Consider the following 15,632-nt stretch of genomic DNA (forward strand, 5'->3'; position numbering starts at 1 on the left):
ACAGAAATACCTTTAAGTGTATTTTGTTCAGTTTTAGTTCATAGAAGTTTAAAATAGTCACCGTTGACGTCACTTGCATGTAACTGGAAAAACAGAAAAGACTGTATGACAAAATATGTGCACAATTTGTGCTAGACTATTTTGAATCCAATAAATATGACAAAGTTTTTGTGACAAAAATGTGTGAAGTATGTCTCAAAAAGCGCTAGTCCAAACTCTTCAAAAATCTCACTCAGATATTGAGTCTGAAAACAGATGATGACTGCTTTTATGACCTCTATGACGCAGCATCAACTAATTTAAATATTTATGCATGCATAAAATAGGAGCTTGCATGCATAATTGATAACTAGACCAATCAGATTCCAGAGAATGAAGAATCATACCGTGATCCAACCAATAGAATGTCGGAAGATCTCAGTGTTGCCCCTCCTCATTTACATGCATGAGGAGATCAGGTTTGCAGTCTAATACTAAATTTGCTCAAATTTATCAATGGGCAAGTTCAAGCGAGGACAATTAGTCGACTGGTGGTTGATTTTTATGCAACTTACGCCTGCGCACTATTGACCTTATTAACCAGGAAGCCATTTTTGGTCGTGTTTCCTGAGTCTATTTTATAAATTGTAAACTGTTGAATGGGATGGTGCCAGACTATTTCGCGTCCGAAGCCTCACTTTCAATCTTTTTTTCTTTAAATGTGGCTTAAAACGTTACAGTCTTTACAATTGACCTATCGCGGCAGAATCGCGGCAGAATCGTGTCAACGCAGCTTGTGAAATATTGTCCAATTACATGATATACAAATGGACGTGGAACGCGCAAAATCTGAGACAGACAAAACTTAAGTGCACACAAACTCCATAGGGTTGTCTAAGGGGCGTGGCTAACTCGCAAACGGCAATAGTTCAATTGTGCATTAAAAGGCTGTGATTGGTTAGCGCATCAGTGGGCGGTGCCTAAGGATCTGCCCACTGTCTCTACTCCATCTGCTCTTCCTGTATAAGTGTCTTTTCCTCCTGTTTCTCCTCCTCATCATCAATTTCTCCATCTTCCATCTCCAGCCCCTGGCCTTCTCTCTTCAACTGCACCTCCTCAGCTTCTCTGACTGAGGGTCCTTCGTCTTCCTCACTAATCCTCCTCTCTTCCTTTACTTCCGTTGCCTCTTCATCTCCTCTGGGTACCGCTTCTTCAACCTCTTCTTTGAACTTGACAGTTTTCTTGCGTTTTCGTCGTCTCTCCCTTTTATGCTTCTGCTCGTTCTCGTTCTTCCTCTCCTCGGCAAAGATTTTGTTGACCTGGTAAAGAAAATGGTTAACTTTGTGAAAATGGATACAATGCCACGAAATGTTTACCGAGTTTATAATTTGAGTGTAGCAGTCAAAACAACAAATATTAACAAACAAAAAAATAGCAGTCTCTTTTCGCAAAAAAGTGTATCTATAGAGTCTAAAGGTGTAGTCGATACTCTACACAATGGTCTTTATCTCATCTCATGGGTAGGTGTGGTCTAGCGGTGGAGCACAGGATTCATGATCGTGAGGTTGTGGTTCGAGCCCCGCCGTGGCCATGCGTGTTGTGCCCTTGAGTAAGGCGCTTTACCTCAATTACTCCTCTCAACCCAGGTGTTAAATGGGTACCGGCATTATTCAATGCTGGGAAGGTAACAGACTCGCTGTGGAGGAGGTGTGGCGATCCCCCCACAGCAGCATATGAGTCTGGCCCAGTCGCTAACGAAAGAGAGATGGGCACTCCGTTCCTGTTTAAAACACAGGTTCGTCCACTTTGCTTTACCATCTTATTTATACACCCCAGTCCAGAGATACAGCTAATTAAATGAAAGGACTTGAATTCCAAGTTGGGCCATTTTTCAGATAATCTGGTATCTAATGAAAGGCATTCACATACCAAGAAGATGCTTGAATGCCTTTCATAATTTGATACCAGATACTCTATAAAGTGGCCCAAACAGATTTTGACAGTCTTTACAAGCTTTGCCGTAACTTTTAAACAAAAGGTCCAAATCACACAGAACAAAAATCATGTCAAAGGTAAACAAACACTCTATCATCTCATGGTAAATATCTTCACAAAAATGATGTAGTTTCCTCAGAAAAAAATCTGTACTGCAATGAGTATATTTTCACAATCAATAATTAGTTCCACTTTGGCACAATTTTAAACTAAAGAGCATTCCGGAACTGTTTAGATTCATAAGGCAGACACTAACCAATTTCTCTGAGATTCAAACAGCAGCTCACATAAGGAAACAACCAAGGAATGGTAAAAAAAACAAATACGATTAAAGATTGATAAATAATGAAATGATAATTGTAAAGACTGTACTGACTTGTTCTTTTGTAACCTGCGGATCTGTCTTCATCAGCTGAAGAAACACTCCACCCGGTGATCGCCTTCGAGAGCCATTCTGTAAACAAAAACAACAACAAAAACAAACAAACAAAATAAATTAACTGATCAAGAGTTTCAGATTTTTCACCTTTAAGGGAAGTTCAATTTTCAGCGACTTCCAAACTGCATCCATCCTTTTAGAATCCGCAGGGATAGGCTCAAACACAATCAGTTTATCATGGTGATTGTGTTCTTAGGCAAGACACTTTACAACAACTGCTCGTAATAACCAATTAACAAAATGGATATCTGAGAGTTGGAACCAATAGGCCTAAAGCCTCTGTACTGATGATGTCACACTCCGTTTACATGTGTGCTTTCTTACGGGAGCCTGGTGGGGACGACAGTTTCATACGGGTAACCCATTGAAAAGTGCACACGTAAACAAAGTGTGACGTCATCAGTAAAGAGGCTTAAGGAATTTGCAGGATTGAGGCTATCATGTATATGCTATTTTTCCACGAGGCCAATTGGAGGATTTTGCAGGATTGCGGCTACATCCTAGCGAAAAGGCCTAGGGAGTTAAGGTTAAAAGATTGTAGCAATGCATGTACATACAGGCTTTTCTCGAAATAAGTTGGTGTTTAATGATGAAAATTACAAATGCTTTCCCACTCACCAGTATCATCATGCCGCCATCTTTTTCAATATCTGCAGTCAAGTTCCACAACTCTAAAGATTTCTCCACTCCGAGGGTGTCCACGACTCTCACGATCAGTTCTCGCTTAGGTTCTTGCAGACTGTAAGCCAATTTGCCTGTTATCTCTTTCTTGCTAAGCGCCGGGTCGATGGTGATGAGCTTCATGGGGGTGACGTCGGAAGACTCTACTCGACTCCCGAGTCTGGCTTTGGCGATCGGCCTGTGGCTAGGAACTCTCTCCCCAAGCCGATCATGCACGGGTTTTCGCTCACCGCTCTCAGTTTGGTTTCGCTGCGGATTCACAAGCCAGCTATCATCGTCCGCTTCTCCGATGCCTCGTTTGAGATTCCTCCCCTGGTTCGACTCCGGTTTGGAGACAGATGGCGCTCCTAGATACACCCTCGACGCGTTCTCCTCTGTATCCAGTTTGTAGTTGTAGCTTTCGACGTCCCGGCTGCGATTTAAGTCCATGCCAAATTCGTCCATTTCACGAGCGACCAGGGCCTCGTTCTGCTGTTGCACGACCTCGCCCCAGACGTTATTCCTCCGGGGTCTTTTCACACCTGCTTGGGAGCTGTTGCCGGGAGCAACCTTCGGAGCATCCTGCTTCAGGTCTGAGCCAATCGGATGCTGTTTCTGGCTGCGTATGCCCTGTGATTGGCTCGTCGCCTTTCGACGTTTCCACGGCTGATCCTCCTCACTGTCACTGTTTGAATCGCCACTGCTATCGTCCGAGCTATTGGTCGACACGGGACGGACGTCTCTGTAGCTTGCCATGTCAAATTATTTCTCACACGGTGTTCCGCAAATACATGTAGATTTGCCCAATCTGGAACAAAACAGTTTAAACCGAATCAATATTTTTTTTTAATAAGAATACTGAAAATCCTTGCATTTTGCAAGGCAACTGAGTCAAAAACTTAAGTTATGGCAGTATAGGCCCTACCTTTCTTTTGCTGGGATATGCATGAGTGAATCTTTTGAGCATTCACTGTTACTGAATTAAAATAGCAAAAGATTGATTCAAGTCTGGTTTCAAGAGCCCAAGGTCCTGATGTTGAATACATGTCAGGCCAGGCATGCAACTTGACTGCCGTACGCATAACAATAGCCACATATTTATGGAACTATTCCTGATGAACAAGATGATAATGACCTTAATTAAATTAATATCATGAGAGTAAAACTGAAACTTTAGGTTTAGGCCTAGCTCCAGCTGACAGTGACATGCTCACATGCATGGGAATGAATATGAGCATGTCAGCTGGAGATTTAATACTCGAGCTAGTTTAGGCCCCTAAAAAGTTTCACTAGTCAGCTTATGTTTTCCGCTCTTATGATTTGGAACTATGGAAGTAATTTAGAAAATAGTTGACATAATCGCTAATAATTCCTCCATGGTCATACCAATCTGTTCCAGTAATTTACAGTGATTTTGTGTGTGTTTACAAACACGAGTTCGGCATATTCTTCCGTACCGCACACTTGTATGTGCCCCCAACACCCAGACGTCTCGCGCATTTAGATAAACCATTCAGCACTAAAGATAAAATAGCCCGACTATAGCGCACTTTTTAAAGAGCGCCCTCGCGCGTGTTTCGAAACTTTCGACAGCACAATTTTGTAATAAAAACTTACCCGTGATATAATTATGACTCCGGAATATCATGTGATTTAGTTGTCCACATTGAATGTGAAAAATTGCTTCTTCCATGGCATCTTCAATACAACTCTTTAATAGTGGTCTTCGGGGCGGGGGGGGGGGGGGTCACAGTCGAAAAAGGGGTAACATGATACTGCGTGAGAACGGTTGCTCATGAAAAAAAATCTCGAAACAACCGAAAAGTAGATGCCTATTTTGCTATGGGGATCATGGCGGTCGTTACATGGAGAGTGCACTTACATTTCAACACAATTAGTTGTGTGTTTTTCTCCCACGGGGATATGCAAAGCTCTTGTGCATTTATGGCCCGAATCAAAACACGATCAAAATAGACAGAGAACACCAAATGGCTGCTCAAAATGCAACCTGTACTGTAGATTATCGAGGGGGTCTATCCGATGTTCCCCAGTACCTATAATGGTTCCCCAATACCGATGTTCCCCGACTTGGGATTAGGGTTATAGGGTAAGGATTTCGGGGTAATACCGGCGGTAGTGGGGAACACAGGTATTGGGGAATATAGGCATGCACGCGGTATCTATGGGGTGTGGCTACATCAGTGACGAATTCTGGTTCACTTTATGTCATCATGCAGTTAATAATTATCAATTGCTTGCGGATCTCGTACACCATGATATAAGTGTATTGGATTTTACAGGAGTTTTGCAAGTTGGAAAATCTTGCTCTCCAGAATAAAAACACTTTACTGCTCAAGTTCAACCAAACCCTTTACTTTTCCACGAATTCAAAATAGGACATAGGGGGAAGGGTCGAGGTCAAGAGGGGAGGGGGGGGGGGGGGTTAACTGCCAAAGGGGAAGGCAAATGTGTTTCTGCGTGATTTTCCTATATTTTTGCCAAAGAGTGGGTTTTATAACCAGCAACCTGAGACAACTGCCATATAATTAAGGGCCCATGAAACTTGAAAACACAATATCTTGGGGGGGGGGGATAAAACTGTGGTGTCCACTAAATTGGGTCAATTACGGCGATTTTTTTTTTGGAGGGGGGGATTCTACATATGCTCTGTGCATGTGGATGCGATCTGAGGCAATTGCTGGTCAATATTTACCCGAATTCGTATGAAGAAAAGATGGTGGTGTAGACAGTGCCTGCTTTTATTGCGACGTCCGAGTTCGTTTTTTTGTTGGTGTGTGTGTTTTTTGTGTTTTTTTTTGGGGGGGGGGGGGGGGAATGGCCCCGTTGCCCCCTGGATCCGCCTTATGTGGGATTGTTGTTTATGTAGCATAATTACGCACAGTGTACAGTCTATATGTACATTGTGTGTACATGTATTTTGCACAACGCTTCCGTGCACTCGGTCAAAAGAAAACCTTACGTGCCGTGAAATCCATGCAGGTATGATTAGACTTTGTATCAGGGTCAAAAGATTATTGACACAAAGCACGACAGATAATATTCACCTGACGGCATAGGCACATGACTCCCCCAAAATGAAAACCAACATGGCGACTGTGGAGTGTACAACCGCCCATTGGCGGGCTACGGTTGCGTTAGCTACAATTCTACTGCAGTTTCTGGTCTTGGCGAGCCTTGCGAGTCAAGGCACATGCCAGATTACTCTTGCTACGCCATCGGCAGTCACAACCAAAAGGCCGACTCTTGTTGTACCCACAATACCTCCTGTAACGCATGCAACTGCCCAGACGGTAGGACCAACCAAGCATACCGCCCACACCGTAGCTCCGGCCCATCCAACAGCCGGAATTCTCTGTGGGGACTACAGGACTGCCGATTTTGACTTCAGCCAACTTGTAAGGTAAACAACAAACAAACAAACAAACACCCCAACACCCCAACGCAGACAAAAGCTAGTTTCCAGACTTTTTTTTGGGGGGGGGGGGGGAGGAGGCGTTCACTTTTCGAATGTATTATTTTTTTAGGCCGGGGTATAAATTTGCAAATATATGTAGTGTCCATATTTCTGATGTCAAAAAAGTGTAGGTTTGTTTTGGACTTTTCGGGGAAATGTTCGGGATTTTATTGCGGGAAATGTTTCAGACGACTTTGGAGTTTTTAAAATTAGGCACTTGTACTGAGCTCTTAAACAATGACTACGAAGGCAACTCGAAACGTTTTGCCCTATCATTGCCCTTAGCCCTATGTACCACTTGTTACTTTATAGCCTAACGGCTAGGAACATCAAGAAAACTCTTAGTACTTTAGAGTTTATGATAAGTAAAATATCATCAAAATCAGACATTTTAAAATAAAATGTGGATTTTTTTTCGTTTAGTTTGTCATTTGTTTAGTTTTTTTTTTATTAAAATGAACTTTATGTCATCAGTGATGTAAAACTCATGTATAATACGTGCCAGTAAAAACTAGCAATCGGAGAAAACGGCATTTTAAGTTGAACGCCTAGAGCAACACTTTCCTTCAAAACTGCACAGTATTTTCAGATTGGTTTCTTGTTGTGGATTGTATTGAATGTATTAAATCTGCTGTTTTTGACCCGTGTGTATATTAAATCAACAAGAAATAAGCGGAAAAAGAGGTGATGCTAGTTCGTGAAACCAATAAAAACTGCGACTACACACATTTTCACGAAGTCGTACGCTTCATTGAATGTATTACAACACTACGTGAGTGCTACTTCGTGAAACGGAGGTGTTACTTCGTGAAAAACGCTTTTGCTCGCATACGGAGCACACAGCGCGCCATCATTACAATGGAAAATGGAACTGTGCTACTTGAAAACAAAAATTGTCACTTTCGCGCAAAAGTCGCCATGGAGAATTAGCGTAATTATTAAAGTAAAACTCTTGAAGCTTTTGAAACTTCGTGCAATGGTAGGCCTTGGTGAATATTGAATAATGATTAAAAATGTTTTTTTTTTTTTTAACTGAAAACCGAAAATATGGTTTAACACGTGGAGTGCTACTTCGTGGTGTCGGTGACGGTATTGTATAGACGATTCTCTCCGAATATTATAACATTTTGTGCTCGGCATTTCATGCTTGCAGAGGAAGGTGTGTCCTAGCTGTTAGGGTTCGTGACTCATGATCAGAGGGTCAGGGGTTCGAATCCAGCTGCTGGTCATGTTGTGTCCTTGGGCAGGCCACTTCATCCCCACTTGCCTCTCTGCACCCAGGGTATAATGGGTACCTGCATGCATTAGCTGTGGGGAGTAACCTGCGATGGACTGGCATCCCATCCAGGGGGAATAGAAATATTCTCAGTCCTTTCATGCCACTGAAACGGAGATAAACGCTGGCCTGATGGGCCATGTTGGCTCGGGACAGACTTTACTTAACACTTTAATCAATATGTTATTTCGAGTTTGTGTGATATTATGCTTCAAATTTCAGTGTCGAGTACTGGACTGTAGATTTGCAAGGGGCGTGTATCGACAGTTACGATACGAAGACCCTCTGCACGCTCAGTTTTGCATTCTGCCATCAGCTGCCCACGAGTTTGGTGGGGAAAATCGGCGTAGGAGCATCGCAGAAGTCGGAGGCAGCTCTCAGCGAAAGAATAACACTGGGAGGACTAAGTGAAATCTCTCAAAGCAAAGGCGGTAAGAATCAAACTCGTTCCCAGGGTGTCGAGCAGTACGCGCCCACCATCACCTGCTATGGGCCTTATAAACGAGCTGGCCATTTTTGTCGAGTTCCCTGAATGTATTTCTTTAATTGTTAAAATGTGTAATGGGATGGCGCCAGACTATTTTTTGCAGGCACAATGCAGCCTTATTTTACTGTCATTTTTTTTTAAATATGGCTTTAAACATTAAGGAATGTTTAATTACAAATGTTCAATTATTCATTGAAGCAGATTGGAATTTATTACATGAACTTGCTTTCATTTCTCTTCCCAAGTTCCAAAAAAATAAGATTTTACCTCACTTTCAATTCAATTTGGCCGACTCATGAATAAGACTCATCGATTCATTTGCATTTGCACAATTTTGAACACGTATGCAAATGAGGAATAGTCTGGTGTCGTCCTGTGCTTTACATCAGCGCGTTTTTTTGCTTGTGGTGTCGGGGGTAAAAACACAATCTTATTGTCGAAGTTAAAATGTTACAATCGTATCCAGTCGATATGCAGTAGGTCCTGTCACATTTCATATTAAAATGAACGAATTGGAAAGGAAATGATTCTTGTTGAAACGGTGTGGACGTAATAATTATAATGAACGTGAACACTCGTTTTACACGTTGGAAATATATACACTAAGTACACGATATATATCCAGTTTTGGTATCGAATCAGCAGTAGGGCCTATAGCAGGAAGAAAGTTTCCCGGGCATATTATTGGAAACGAGGTTAGAAATAAAGCAGGCCCTGGGGATAAGGTTGGGTAAGACCAGAACGGTTCCCTGTAAGATATTGTCTCCCATCAGGTACAACCGGGGGAAACATGAAAACAGTTTTTAACGCGCTGCCCAAAATATGGTCGTATAAACCTTTCCCCACAGGGTTAAAATTCCAATGGTAATCGTAGAGTCAGTGAAAAAAAACAACAACATTAGGCCTACACTACGTCTGGTTTTGAACTCTTGAAAAAATATATAAATAAATCGGTCACAGGCAGTTAAGATGTTGAGATGGAGGGCCTTAAAAGGCCCATGCAATGTAACTTTTTAAATGCAATCCAATTGGAATTACACATGTGAGCAAGGCTATTTTTGGTGGGTTTTTTTTTGGGGGGGGGGGGGGTTGTGCTAATGAGAATTTCCATATTCATGAGCATTGTTTTCAATGAGCAAAATGTTAAGTTCACAATTTCAACGGCACACCCCTAAACTGAACGGTTTATTCCTGAAATGACATCACGGCAACAGCGTCCTCGAGTTGTCCGGGAAAAGCATGGACAGTTTACATGTTTAAAAAGGTGCCCTTTTCATATGATAAAATTAAAAGTGTTTATTTTGTACCCCCCCCCCCCCAAAAAGAAAAAAAACCGCTTAGACCAGAAAGGGACCGGGGACTTTTCCAAAGACAAATGGGACAAATCTTGGGGAAATTGGAAGAAAATAACAAAACTGTTAGGATCCTTGCACATTTTCAATGGGCCGCTCTCGCTTTTTGCCTTCGGGCCCAAAGATGCGCATGCGTGCATGAATTTGAATTTGAATGAATTTGAATTTATTAGTGAACTGGGTATATTGTACGTACAAATCCGGGCCGCAGTCGCACGCAGGTTATATACCATGTGACCATAACATTACTGCATATAATCTTGCCTCCATTTTACACAATGTTCATGAACAACTTTTGGAATTACTACAAACAATTTCTGTTAAGAATTTAATTTATTTGTTTGTTTTTTTTTTTTAATTAAAATTTGGAAGTTATATTTTAATGGAAACGTTAATAGGGGTTCATTTTCGGTTAATTTTACGGGGACAGACATAATGTAAAAATATAGACGCGCATGCGCATCGATCTAGAGTAGACAAAGCCCGTATTCCGAAAACTTTTGGCATTTTGTCAATATTTGGTCATATATTTGTTGGTCAATTTTCGTGGATAGACAGACCGACCGACCGACCGACCGACCACCAAGTGACATGTAGAGGCTCCCGCCAGAGCTTAAAAACCTCATAAGGTTGCAGGCCAGTAAATCGGTCCAAAATCGCCTACGCCGGCCAAATCACGGTTTGCATGCCCTCAAATATTCGTTATAGGGGTGATCATCTTCAGATATAAATTTCTCCTAAAAGTCATCAGTTACCCCCCCCCCCAAAAAAAATTAGCTTTAATATGTGTCTCGAATACTTTGGAGAGTTGCGAGTATTTTTCCTGAATTTTTGAAGTGGGGACATTTATCATTGGGGGACTATGGCAGTTTATTTACTGCTGGTCTGCAACCATAATCGCATCCGGGCTCATTGAGTCTAGGTTGAAAATAAAGTAAGCAATTGGTACGAGGTTGATTTTGCATTCAATCTGCCCAGCTTCTTTTTTTTTTTTTAATCGAATTGCCAGACCAGGGGGATCAACTGTTCATTCGATTCAGCAATGGAGATCGCACGATATGTGGCGGCGAGGAGAAGAATATAACGGTTGAGATGTATCTGCATTGTAACCCAGACGTCCATTGGTTGACGCCCCACACCGGAAACTCGGGGTCAATGCCCGCCCTGACCATACCGTCTTGGAACAAGGACACATGCCTGGTATGATAGGTTCATGCAATGTATAGTTGCAACCTCGTTTTCATGGGTATGATCTTACTGCGCCATGTTGTTTCCCGAAAATGCACCTTTTTGTGTCCACCTTATCTTTATTTTTAATTACCATTTTGTCATTTTCATGTTGGCGCCTTTTTGGTTTTTAATGCTCATGCAAATTTCCATATTCATGAGCAAGTCTGTATTGTCATTTCGTAAATAAACCTCATTGTATCAGCTAATTCAGCATCTAAGGCAAGAATTTTGATATTTTGCCGTCATAGATTTACTTTTCTTTGGTTATAAGTTGTGTAAATATACAGTAATCATAAGCCAATGAGCAAAGTTTTTTCATAAACGTTTTCAATGAGCAAAATGTTTGGGTTCACAGTTTGAACAGAAACCCCTAAACTTAACAGTGTCTTCCTGAAATGACTTCACAGCAACATCGCCCTCAGTTGTCCAACACGGACAATTTTTAATGTTAAAAAAGGTGTACTTTTCAATAATAGTAACCAAAATGTGATGCCAGATAGTTTTCATACATAAAGGAGGAGAAGAAAGTTGCACAAAATTAATGTTCCCCATAAAAAAAATCATGACATGAATCCTTTCAGCTGTTTTTGAAACATAGACTTAATAGGACGACTTCGGTGATATATAGAGCCGTCATCACAGATCTTATAATTGCTTCCCGTGGATCAAGTTTCTATTTACCTTTATAAGATGCACAATGGTGTAATGTCATCTAAATCTTGTAATGAAGCCTGCTTTTTTAGTTCTTTTTCATTTATTTATTACATTTCTTTACCCAGGGTGTGCCCAAACAGTTTAAAACTGGTTTCCATTGGGGCCCTGCATACTTTATATACACACAATGTGCCAATTAATACAATACATTACAAATACAATACACCACAATGAAATAAAATAGAAGCAAACGAGATAACTGCATGATTGTAAGGCAACTATTATAAATATTGTACAACATTACAAAGAAGAACTTGTACAGTTTGAAACGACACCGCTAATTAGGTGACTCAAGTGTTCACGAAGAATTTGGACATTTCTTGTGACATTGGTAAAATATATTTCTATACATTCGCTGATTACGGAGGGGCGAAAAACACATGGAAAAAACCTTTTAGGAGAAAAAAACCGGAAAAATTTCCATCCGGCTCCTTTTTATTATGGCAGACAAGTTTGTCAACTTCCTTAAGTCAGCAAAGATGTATATTATTGTATACCCATTTCGTATAAAGATTTTAAATAAAGGAAGCCACTGTCTGAAGCCGAAGTCGTGTTTTCAGAGGTGGCCTATGGTGTTATATTGAAAATTGTCCCACTAGGTAAAAATTATTTATTGAAATATGTTTCTGCCTGTCGCCTTTATTAATGAATACCTTCTGTTTATTTTTAACAGTATACAGTAGTAAGTCAGTATGACGGTGCATGTATCTCATATGGACTGAGTGCAGGGACGATCATCATTATCATGTAAGTGGGGAAAATAACGGCATTTGGCTCAAAGCATTAACTACAGGTGGCCCTGTTTAGCCTCATCGCGAGATCAGAGGATGGGCCTCGCATGCGCAAAGAGTTTCTTTTTTGCAGAGGGAGCCTTTGATAATAATAGTAGTCGAAATGGAACACGTGAACCACCAATCACCTCCGAAAAGCAAAAAGTCGTCCTCACTAACAAAATCGTAATACATTCACTAGTTATCGCACCCGCTCTTGTTTTACTATACTCGGAGGACAATGCTTTGTGTTTTCCTTTGTCCCTGTAATATAACACTCTCCCGTAGACTAAGCACACAAACCTACTACAGAGGACCATTTTGAACAAAAGGCCCAACTCCCGAGGACTGAAATGATCTGTTGTTCTCCCTTTGTGAGGCTGTTCTCGGGGTCATGTAGAACAAGTACACGTGGCACGTATACACCAATGTTGGTCAACTTGGGCAAATTTGTTTCCCAATCCGGTTCGTTAGTACGTCATACACGCGCGCGCACCACTGATTACTCACGCCCATTGGATAAACACTCAAGTTGCTTTAGCTTCCAGTTCCATTCGTGCTATGCTACACCGTGTGAAGTACACATGGAACCATAAGTTGCGATGACGTCACACTAACGAACCGGATAATTGGTCAATTATTTTCACTAGCTGCAGGATAACAGCTCAACAAATCATCATAACTATCTCTCCGTTAGTCCGTCAGTATAACAAACGTTGACATTGTCAATCGCTCCTACATGTTTTGATTGATTTCAACCACACTTTGTCAAAAGTATCAGCAGACCCAGCCCCAACGCGTGCCACATGACCAAACTGGGGTCAAAGGTCATCATGGAGTCACTGGGGTCAAAAACCTGATTAAGTGTTTTACTCAAAACACTACAACTTCCGGGAATTAGATGTAACGATCACGTGACTCATGCATGAACACGAGATATTTTTGATCGAGCTGAAATAACCAATAATCAAAATGTATATACCAATTGGGCTAATGACATTTCCCCACAGTGTTTTACCCAACATTTTTTTTTACAGTGTACAATGTATTACCTTTTCCGGCAGTTTACAAAATTCGCCGACATTTCTAATATCGTTTATTGTAATTTTTTGTCCACACAGCTTTTTCTGTTTGGTTGCCGTGTACCTCATCGGCGGCGTCATCTATAACAAGATAGCGGGCGCAAAAGGCTTGGAGCTAATTCCAAACTACCACATGTGGAGGATGTTTCCCATTGACGTCATGGTAGGTAACCATGGGAACATTGCGCGGTCATGTTTTGTGTTATTAAACTAAAAAAAAGTGAAGAGGTTGTTTGAAGGAAACGTTGGTGATACGATTTTTGCATTGGTGATTGGTTGCTTGGGTATGCATCATGGTATGCATCCAGGCTTCTGAATTTAAAAAAACGCCCCCCTCGCGTTTATTCTGGGGCATATTCCGGACTAACCGTGACTGTAGTCTTGTAGTTTTGTATAATAATTTTGTAAGACGATGAATACAGCATTCAAATGGGCGTCACAAGGGGAGGGGCGGGGCGCTTCCCCCATGGAAAAAAGGAAACAAAAAAGAAAGAGAAAGAGGCGCGAAGTATATTGTTGTTAATTTTGATGGGATGGGGGGGGGGGGGCAAATGTCCGTGCCTGCCCCCCAAAATGATAGAGAATATGCTGGAAAAGTAAAGGTATTTCGTGGGGAAAATGTGCTTTGCCCCTCTCAGAAAAGAAATCCTGGCGACGCCCATGAGCATTCACTTACTGCCCACTGTACTTCATGCATGAGACGCGCAAAGGATTGTGGGGCTTTATGGTTGCAAAGAGCACAATGCTAAAGGTGTTGAAACAAGCTTGTGCGTTTTCTAGGGTACGAGGAGAACAATGAGCAATTACCTAATGAATGATTGTTTTTCTTCCTTCTCAGGGTGGTTTTGCGTTTGTGTGGCATATCATCACTTGTCAGGGAAAGTCGAAATCGGAGGTGTACGACGAACTCTAAAGACGTACGGCTCGTCGCGTGGCAGTGTCGCTTGAAATGGCGATGTACTTTGCTTCATATGTCATTAAAGGTGACTTCGCTAATGCCCATCGCCCTATCTAGATCGAACGAGTAGGCCCCGCCCCGAAATGTTTTGACCAATTATAGTAGCCTTGATTAATGTCCAAGATGCGTGCACATGGCGTGTTCACGCGCGTCTAGTCTATCCGCGTATGCATAGGCTAGAACTTAAATAAGTTCTATCTATGCGCGTATGATGTGTTGTCACGTGCGCAGTGGGCGGGGCTTACTATTAAAGGTCACCACCGCTTTTGATAGGGCGTTGTGCACGAGCGAATGAGGTGACATCATTATTAAGAGGCAAATGGGACAACCCTTTAAGATGTTTTATACTTTAATAACAGTCAACACGACTGTACAGGAAAATGATAAGTTTATCACACCCAAAATAAAGTCAGAAATAATATGCCCACTAAGTATTACTTTTGTTAAATATAATTTTTAAGACAGCGGCAAAACATCTTTTGATTAATTACCATAAACAACTGGTGCATTATCTTTGTATACATAGCGTGTGATTGGCTAGCTTTTTTTCTAGAAAACAAATTAATCAAAGACAGCAAGCCTGATTTGAATTCCATGAAAAATAATCACCAAGTACTTTTAAAGAAAATGTTCACCAAAATATATAAATTGAAATTAATGTTTACACAGTTTTTTGTTGTAGAAGGCTGGCCCAGTATTCTCTTTGTACCTATATCCGACTGGCCGACTGTCACTTGTTAGCCGGGCAGTTCTATCGTATAGGAGTACCCCGTCTCGCCAATGAATGAGCGAAATCCGGCCCATAGATCATGTGCAACAAAAAAGACTTACAGTGAATAGTCATTCTGAATCAATACAATAGATTAATTGTGTACACAACAGGGTGAGTAAAACAAAAAGGAAACCCAAATGGCAGGACCATTTTCTGAATGAAGTTCTGCATGTATCACTTTCAAAATCTAGGATAAGAAAGCCCAATTATGGCACCTGGTGTGAAATCATTTTCAAGAAAAGTGGTATTTGTGCATAAATTCCCAGCAGTGGTTGGCCGACCACTGTTGGAAAAACCTAACTATTTTTCAACTACTGCTCCAAATTTACCATTTGTTTTTCAGCCCAAATTTTGTTTGCTATTGGTTACATGTTCATGAATGGGTGCAGGCCAGCTAGACTCCGGGTTCCTTTACCTTACAATTTTCCGGCATCTATAAATTG

At 41.3% G+C, this 15,632-nt stretch overlaps 2 protein-coding genes across 3 annotated transcripts; one reads left to right on the plus strand and one right to left on the minus strand.

Annotated features, from left to right (window-relative positions):
• Positions 1–729: 729 nt before the first annotated feature.
• On the minus strand, positions 730–6,264 carry LOC119737782 (phosphorylated adapter RNA export protein-like). Of its 2 annotated transcripts, none has more exons than XM_038212394.1 (4): positions 6,139–6,264; positions 3,032–3,881; positions 2,351–2,428; positions 730–1,298 (listed from the first exon to the last, which is right to left on the minus strand). In XM_038212394.1, exons 2-4 carry the CDS (start codon positions 3,827–3,829, stop codon positions 981–983), a joined length of 1,194 nt encoding a protein of 397 aa, XP_038068322.1. In that variant the 5' UTR covers positions 3,830–3,881; positions 6,139–6,264; the 3' UTR covers positions 730–980. The 2 variants fall into 2 exon arrangements, with proteins under 2 accessions (XP_038068322.1, XP_038068313.1); XM_038212385.1 differs by lacking the exon at positions 6,139–6,264 and adding an exon at positions 4,460–4,578.
• LOC119737792 lies at positions 6,018–15,393 on the plus strand. Its single transcript, XM_038212407.1, has 6 exons — positions 6,018–6,494; positions 8,047–8,255; positions 10,673–10,863; positions 12,281–12,354; positions 13,499–13,622; positions 14,298–15,393. The coding sequence occupies exons 1-6, from the start codon at positions 6,169–6,171 to the stop codon at positions 14,370–14,372; spliced, it is 999 nt and encodes a 332-aa protein (XP_038068335.1). The 5' UTR covers positions 6,018–6,168; the 3' UTR covers positions 14,373–15,393.
• The last annotated feature ends 239 nt before the right edge of the window (positions 15,394–15,632 follow it).

This window comes from Patiria miniata, unplaced genomic scaffold, assembly GCF_015706575.1.
Source record: "Patiria miniata isolate m_02_andy unplaced genomic scaffold, ASM1570657v1 HiC_scaffold_10, whole genome shotgun sequence".
Classification (NCBI taxonomy): Eukaryota; Metazoa; Echinodermata; class Asteroidea; order Valvatida; family Asterinidae; genus Patiria; species Patiria miniata.

What these genes read in the sequence shown, in the direction of transcription:
- LOC119737782 (XM_038212394.1), bottom strand. Translation starts at nt 3,829, where the DNA reads ATGGCAAGCTACAGAGACGTCCGTCCCGTGTCGACCAATAGCTCGGAC. An exon ending in ATGGCGGCATGATGATACTG is followed by an intron (nt 2,429 to 3,031) that starts GTGAGTGGGAAA and finishes TTTTGTTTACAG; the next exon opens with AATGGCTCTCGAAGGCGATC. An exon ending in CGCAGGTTACAAAAGAACAA is followed by an intron (nt 1,299 to 2,350) that starts GTCAGTACAGTC and finishes TTTCTTTACCAG; the next exon opens with GTCAACAAAATCTTTGCCGA.
- LOC119737792 (XM_038212407.1), top strand. Translation starts at nt 6,169, where the DNA reads ATGAAAACCAACATGGCGACTGTGGAGTGTACAACCGCCCATTGGCGG. An exon ending in GACTTCAGCCAACTTGTAAG is followed by an intron (nt 6,495 to 8,046) that starts GTAAACAACAAA and finishes TTCAAATTTCAG; the next exon opens with TGTCGAGTACTGGACTGTAG. An exon ending in TGTTTCCCATTGACGTCATG is followed by an intron (nt 13,623 to 14,297) that starts GTAGGTAACCAT and finishes CTTCCTTCTCAG; the next exon opens with GGTGGTTTTGCGTTTGTGTG.